The sequence below is a fragment of the Chanos chanos genome, chromosome 11, assembly GCF_902362185.1.
Source record: "Chanos chanos chromosome 11, fChaCha1.1, whole genome shotgun sequence".
NCBI lineage: Eukaryota > Metazoa > Chordata > Actinopteri > Gonorynchiformes > Chanidae > Chanos > Chanos chanos.
In genome coordinates, this window is record NC_044505.1 from 21,504,511 (window position 1) to 21,512,990 (window position 8,480).

At 37.0% G+C, this 8,480-nt stretch overlaps 1 protein-coding gene across 1 annotated transcript; it reads right to left on the reverse strand.

Annotated features, from left to right (window-relative positions):
- Positions 1–230: 230 nt before the first annotated feature.
- On the reverse strand, positions 231–8,154 carry LOC115823843 (butyrophilin subfamily 1 member A1-like). Its single transcript, XM_030787866.1, has 7 exons — positions 8,097–8,154; positions 7,638–7,991; positions 7,201–7,359; positions 6,584–6,736; positions 2,685–3,209; positions 586–653; positions 231–389 (listed from the first exon to the last, which is right to left on the reverse strand). Exons 1-7 carry the CDS (start codon positions 8,152–8,154, stop codon positions 231–233), a joined length of 1,476 nt encoding a protein of 491 aa, XP_030643726.1.
- Between the last annotated feature and the right edge of the window lie 326 nt (positions 8,155–8,480).

Genomic DNA, 8,480 nt, shown 5'->3' on the forward strand with positions numbered 1-8,480 from the left:
TGACAACTATAAAACCACAACTATTAGCAAAAATTAAGGAAAAGACTCGAAACATTTAAGTGAGAACTCCTGTAGACATACTGCTCAGCAAAACAAAGCCGTTAAACCTCATCACCATGAGGGACAAGAATTCAGGTATATGCTTACATGATCTTTCACACATCAGTATGTCGATTTGTCAACTTCACACAATGCAGTCATGTTTGCCTATTATCATTATCTTGTTGTGCCTAGGTCATCTGGCCTGGTGAAAAGGGGTTGGAGCCACCTTGGTCTTGACCTTGGCTGGCCTCTGCTCGGTTCTCTGATGCTCTCTCCCGGTCACTCTCCTCGCTCTCACCCTGCTCTGAGTCACTTTCAGTGGCTGGCAGGCTAGGCGTCTTTTTGGCCTAAAAGCACCGAATATCTGCCTGACTCTTTTCATACTTTGTCAGACATAGTTAACACAAATGCTAAAAACTAAACACAGTATTAGACCCTAAAACAAATATATAAAATAGCAGCCCACCGGAAACTAAACTGGAATTGATGCCACTTATGGAGAGGCTGATAACAATGAGGAGTGCCCAGAAGTGCTACCCTTACCTTACGGGCAACACAGCAATCCTCACCGCAAAAAGAGTAGTGCAATCTACTTCTGTGACCCAGTGCTCCTACACACGCATCAAGTGAAGGGACCCCCACCATGGATACCTAGCCACCCCCACAATATGGCACTCTGTTCACTAAGAGGAAAAAAAGGAACTGATACAAAAAGAATTACGAATAGTAACCCAGTAGGTTTAAATAAAAACAGAAATAGCAGCCCTAACACCAACTGCTCAACTACCACAAGGCCAACAAGTTGAAGGACCAAGTAGCAGTGAAACCAATAGCAATGGCAATAGCTACAGAGCACTAGCCACAGAACAATGGCTGTAGAAAAAAAAAAGGACAAAGTGAAGGACAAACTAAAAGCAAAGCAAGGACAAAACAATGGTAAAGCAAGGACAAAGTGAAGGGCAAAACAAGAGCAAACTAAAGGCAAAACAGCAGCAGGTAAAGTGCCTCGGGTGTGAGGTACCAACACACAGGATCTCCCCAAGCTGGGCAGGGCAACTACAATAAACAAGATCAATGTAAGTGCAAGTCCTTTGCTTGGTAGTATAACTGGCTATTATAAAGGGCACATACCTTGGAAGCTCAAACACAAAGTATATTCTGCCAACAGGTCAAATCAAGGAGCTTTGCAGGAACACCAAACACCACAAACCAACGCAGAGACAAAGAGGCAGGAGACATACTACCAGGTGTTTTATACAGCCCAGCTCTAATTAGGAAACTGGCTGGGGGAGCAAACAAGCCTAGGGCTGTCTCTCGTGCAAACTCTCTTTAACATCGTCATTTGACGCGTTCATTTAACTTGTATTATACAACGATAACTGCATTGCACTGGCAGTACTGGCACGTAAAGTACTGCATTCAATATAAAGTTGCCAAAACTTCTGATTTGTAAAGATGATTTGATTAATGGTTAATTAGACGGCAGCCGTGCTTGAGAGTCACATTCATCATCACAAGATTGGTTACAAAGACGTCAAGAGAGAAGAAATGCGTCAAAACATACATAGGACAGTATTTTAACATACAATATAAGATAGTTGAATACATTTTTAAACTTTATAAATGTAAACAGACAACAAAAAAATTACATTTTAATACTGCAGATTTTTAAGATTTTCATTTTTTTCTTGAAAATTTTTAACTTTAAGGGTACAACATGTACATGGAATGAATCAGAAAATACAAGCTCCCAAACAATTATCCAACAACATACAAAACAAAGCAACAAAGCAAAGGGGGAAAAAACAACATTTGCCACAAGGTTACAGTTTTCTGTTTGCATAATCAAAATCATAATCTGTAGCTGTAATGATTAACACAGATTGATCCAGTAATCCAGTCACATAGCCTTCATAATCTGAATTCTGTGCCACATCAATAGTCATACAAAGATAATGGACATATATAAAAATCTGTCCTAGAAGTGACATAGCAAAAATGTTTTTTCTCTTATTTATTCATGTAACTCTCTACATGTCACAACAGACACATATTTGGTAAACAAAATTCAAATGACACATGAATTTTATGTTTCCCTGAGATTTCAGGTGATTTTGAGCATAAAGGCATTATGTAATCAATGTCAGGTCCTCTGGGTGTTGCCAGCTCTTTTGCATAGACTTTAATGGTATGTAATGTAATGACAGCTGTAATGATGGCCTGAACACCGTTGTCCAGTGGCACTAACAAAATAACAGGATTAAGTCTACATGTCTTAAGACCACAAAACTCAAGCTGATTTGCTTACCTTCCTAAGATTTAATATGAGAATGAGTTCTTTGCAAAATGCCACTTTGGTACACACCAATAATGAACTGCCTTAGAGGAAAAAAAACAGTGTATGGCAACTCATGCTCATCTGTTTTGTGTTTGTGAGGGAGTGGAGAAGCTCACAGTTCCTTACTGCCAGACAAACATTTCATCCTTATGTATGATTTTGAAATGTAATTTTCATCTATCTATCTATCTATCTATCTATCTATCTATCTATCTATCTATCTATCTATCTATCTATCTATCTATTTATCTATTCCACATTCTTTTTTTTGTTGTTGTTCACTTTAGTGTGAGAGAATACTCACCAGGACTCAACAACGGAATCAGGTTACGTTCAGATTTGACCTCAGTGAAAGTATAAAGATGTGATTTTGAATCTACATCATAGAAAGACAGAGTGTTCTTTTTCATGTCTAAATACACCCCCAGTGTGGAGAACAAGTCTCTTACTAACACTGGGCTTGGAAGGCCAGTGTTTACATAGAATCCTTTCCCTCTTTCATACTGGAGAACCCAGTAACCATTCTCTGGAGTTAATGGCTCTTTCTTTCTTTGCTTTTCATGAGAAGTCACACCGACATACCAGGACAGTTTAGGTGGAACAGCTTTCTCTTCATCAAGCACAATCACTTCCCAATAGTGCACGCCTGAGTCAAACTTCTTCTCACACAGCACATCAAGCATTAAATTGGAAGCTTCATTCTCTTTAGCCTTTTGTTTTTGTTTGTTTTTGTTGTTTGTTTTTTTTCTTGGCTGATAAGTCACTTCCTTTCTTCCCTTATTAACTGTCAGATGTTCATGACATGTAGATGTGTCCAGTGTGAGATGCTCTGAGGAATCATAATATAAGGAAAAAAGCATGTCATGCACAGTTCATGGAGTTTATCTCCAATCAGTGGTAAAGGCTGATGGTGTATAGTGTTTGGGCTTACCTTCACAAAGATGTATGATATTCCAATCTGGACAAGAACAGATTTAAATTCATTAGCAATATATCTTCATTTTGATATGTTTTTGAACTGTGAACTTTCATACACTGTAAAAAAAATATTCTGTGGTAGATTTTTTGTAGATTTTAAATAATGTGCTAGGTAAAATATATTCATTATAATTGTGTCCTTGATTTTGTGGCAGTTGTTTAAGTAAATGGGATAGGCTCCAGCACCCCCACGACCCTAATCAGGATAAGTGGCCTAGATAATGAGTGTTTAAGTAAATAAAAAATGTTTAGAATAAAATCCACGTGTTCTAGTTAGATAAAACATAAGCATTATGTTTGTGTAATTCCAAATAGAGTGAATATTGACTGAATCCAATATAATGTAATCAGGCAGTTTTTCATTGAAAAGCACTTTCTGTCTAAGGCTGCTTTTTTGGGATGCAACAGGCAGACATTTGAAGAGAGGAGGTTGAAAAGATGGCGTCTCGGTAACCTTGTGCTGTTGTGGCTCTGCAATATGGTGAATGAAATCTTGCTTTTTGAAGAGCCAACTGTTTGAGGGCTTTTCAAGACTACCCTAACATATAAAAACTACAAAGAACTATCAAAAAGAGTGCCTGTCTCACTTATCCACATATTTTTCCCCCATCTTGTTCTTAAGCCAACGAACGTTAGCTAACTGTGTGTGTGTGTGTGTATATATATATATATATATATATATATATATATATATATATATACAATCCGTGTTATGAAGAGGTAGCCTTGCATCCATTGTTCACGTTAATTAACTAACTGGCCAGGCATAGCATCCCATTCCGGAGTTGACAGATAAATCATTTATAATTTTATTTTTGTTAACCAGCGTAGACTAAAACTTTGTATGACCTTTGCACGTGTAAAGTAAAGTCTCTGTGATTGCACAAACACACTGTGAACAGTGAATTTGTCTCTGTATTTAACCCATCCAACACACCAGTAGTGAACACACAACAGATGCAGGAGCAGTGGGCAGCATTCCTCTGCGCCCGGGGAGCATTAGGGTTAAGTGCCTTGCTCAGGGGCACACAGCCTGTGGATGTTGGGCCTGGGAATCGAACCAGCAACCCTCCGATCACAAGCCCGGTTCTCTAACCTTTAGAACACGGCTGCCCTCAGTCCCTCCATCTTCATTTATCACCTCAGTGCTACCCAGCATGCATTGCAAGACATTTGTTACTATATTGTTCTTAGCTTGGTTTAGAAACACATTTCCTTTGTTTTACAGTGAGTGGTGACTTGACTTGATTCGGACAAAGAAACTGACAATATTAAACACATATTTATCATACTGTGAACTGATTAGACACACTGTTACAGTGCAATTATTATTGTAGCCTAATATTTATACCACACCATTGACCAACAAATGTTATCATCAGGCTAAGTTTTCTTGGGTTTTCTCTGTCAAAATCCCCATGTGCCATTAGTGGGTTTTATGCAACATTTAAAACAAAGTGAACATTAATAATATTGCTTGAAATCTGTTGCCTCAATTTTACTGAGTAGATATGGTGTGTCTTTTCTTACAGTGTACTCATGTCTACTCTGACACTTTGGTTTGATTGTTAGACACCAGTGAATTGTATTTACTGTGAAGGTCATAGTTAATGTTTGTGCTGACCATATTTAGACTGCAGATTTACCTGGTATTTGAAGGGTGTCTCTGTTGGGATCTTTGTCAGCAGCTTCTGGTCTCTCTGTATCAACCTCTGTTTCACAGTTTTGTTGTTCTTTGAAAATTCAGAACACAGTATAAATTATAGCATTTCAGATGCTGAAAATTGTAATATCACGCTAACATTTTGTAAAAGTTAATCTGCTGTGAATATTTGTTCATTGCTGAATTTTGTGAGACTTTTACATGAAACTGTTAGTAAAAGCGTTTGTACGGATAGGTACCTTGAATAGAACAAATAAAACTACAGAAAAAAATAGAACTACAGAATCAAATCTATAAATGAATGCTTCACAGTATCCTTACTATTATAGAAAAAAGGGAATCTTTTATAATATGATATTTATAACAATATTGGCCACTTTCCAGGAGTATGAGATATGCAGTTGCATCAGATCAGTCTCTTGATTGATATGGCTCATAAAGCAATTCATAAAGATGTGTTAAACTACACTGTAATAAAGTACATTCATTCTCATTGTTTGAGGAGCAAAGGACCATATAACAAAAACTAAAAACAAAACATAAAATCAAGGTGAAATGAAAGTAACTTACGACAAATTGGGGTTGTTTCATGTGATGTGGCTGAAAAAGGGAAATAATCAGAAATATTTGAAACTTTTTTGGCTAAATGAAATTCTTGAATTAGTTATACACATAAATTTAATAATTCAGTAATTTTTTTTATACAGTTACTTTGACTGATGAATTTATTGGTGTTCTGATGTCTTGCTGATGTCATATATTTGGGATACACAAAATCAGGTAAACATCCAAATTACAATCTGACATACAGAGATAAAAGTAAATATTCTGTTAAGAGATTGGACGTTACTTTCTTTGTTACAATAGCAAGATAAGATAGACCTAAACCAGATCCTAACCAAGGGACAAATGTAACTTCCAAACTGTTTTAAAGTAGAAATGAGTGAATCATTGGTAGAGCCATTGGCATTAGTTACATATTGTGCATTTAAGTGTCCATATGAAGTACCCAAGTGCATTTGAAAGTATTGCTACACACCTGCTGCTTCTATGCCCAATGGTTTCTTCAGGTTTGCTAAGGGAATGTGGTATATAAAGTTAAATAAGTAATATGGCACAGAAACAATTAGATTATCATATTTATTCAACCATATGGTGCCTAGAAAGATGACCATTGAATGTTTTACAAATTATTGTCTGGTTAATAAACTTTTTTTTCCTCTAAGACACCACCCTCTATTGACATTACGGTATATGAAGCTAAATGCTGTAGCTATAAATAGATAAGCTCCTTACCTCTCTGTTTGAGTAAAATGAAGAGGAGGCCACATACAACAGTGAAGAACAACAGACTGACAACCAGCATTGTGGTAAAAGCTCTCCATGCTTCCACAAACACACAAAAATAGCTCAGTTTAAATAAAAGACGTCAGGATATCTGAGTCATGTACTATATCTTTATTATATATATACCTCATATATGTATATCTGAGGTGTGAGGTATATATTAAAACATATTCTAATTTCACAGAGAGGTAATATTAGAACTGTGATGGACTCACCAGTTTTGGAAGCTGTGGACATTTTTGTTCTGACTGGTATCACTCTGCCCTCTCTCTTCTCCTGATCAGATAAACTGACAGAGCAGGAGATCCACTCTGACTCAGAGGGAGAGAAGAGCAGCCAAGAACTCACACTCACCAGATCATCACTATCTGATACAGGGAATTAAAGAAGAAAAAGTGTCAATAATTTTGAAATGTAGGACATAATTTAAACTTGCATAACATTTAATCCTCCCATAATTTAAACATGTATGCTTTATGCTCCACATAACACCAGGTTTAGTTTTAATCCTCCCTTTTTTGAATCACCAGTTCCCTGTAATATCAAGTGCATCCAAAAGGACAATGTCATTTCCCATAGTGTAAGGGTTGCAAATCACAATGATGCAGAGAGCAGACTGTCTGAATTACACCTAAAAAACACAGGTATTTGACTTCTTTGTGATTCCAGACCTAGACTGTGTTTTTTTTTTTATTTTTTATTTGTTTTTGAGATTTCAGCATGCGGCGCGCCACAGCACCAACAGAACACCTCACAGCTTTAAATCTAGTTTCCTTTTAAAGAATCATCTACATTTCTTACACTGTGTTTACAATGTTGAAGCATCAGTTACCTGTCTTGTACATCACATTACTGTTCTGTTTGATCTCTTTCCCTTCTCTGTCTCTCCAGGTTACTGTGGGCTGTGGAGACCAACCATCTGACACACAGGTCACATTCAAATATCCTCCTCCTGTCTCAGTGAATGAAAGGACTGGTAGAGAGCCCAGGACTGAGAGAAAGCGCAATAAACAGAGGTTGTTTTTATTCTTTTGTGAAAAGAGTAACCTGGTTAATATAAGCTTATTACATTTGTTTAAATTCCTGCTAGTTTCAATGGCATATAAGTCGAAAAATGTGTAATGATAGTGATGGGTCTGACAGAGCATATGTAGAAAAAAAGAAAAAAATTACAACAGAGAGGTGGAGTATTCATACTTTCTTACATCTTTCAAAGAAATTCGATCAAATCCAATACACTGTCTGCAGTGACCAACTGTATCTACTTACCATTTATTGTGAGTGATATTATGCACCTCTCATACCAATTTGCACTACTGATGTGACCCTCATATTTTCCTCTGTCTGACAGTGTGATGTTCTCCAGCTTCAGAGACACATTCCCCTCCTCCAGTCTCCCTATCAGAGACACTCTGTCCCCGTACTGCGGATCTACAGGACTCTCCTGGATCTTCTGATCCTTGTACAATAAAACTGGAGTCTTGAATTTACTGGGCCTGTACCAGCGCACCTCCAGCTCCACAGCACTGAAGGAAGGAGAGAGACTACAGGGCAAAACCACAGAGGATCCCAGTTTGGCTGAGACTGGACCATCAGGAACCACCACGGAAAATGTATCTGGAACTAGCAAAGGAGAGTGTGTGGAAACATGATCCTGTTCATGTCTTGGAACTTCAAATTCAAACCATGGATGTAGGACTTTAGGATTTTACAAACAGACAGACTTACCTTCAGCGTGACAATATAGCACAGACACAAACACCCACATCCATATGGTGATCAACATTTCTGTCCATCAAAGAAAAAAAAAAATACAGTTCACTCATAAGTTGCCACAGCACAGTTACATTAAGTAAATAAGGACTTTTTGATTATTTAAAAACACTAATTCGGTCATTACCATATATATATATATATATATATATATATATATATATATATATATATATACATACATACATATATATATATATATATATATATATATATATATATATATATATATGTTTATATATTTACACACATTTTCTCTTTACATTTGGCTTCTGTGTAACGAGACAGTTTAGTAACCACGAAGAGGGGTGGCACTGCAGTGGTGTGTGTGTGTGTGTG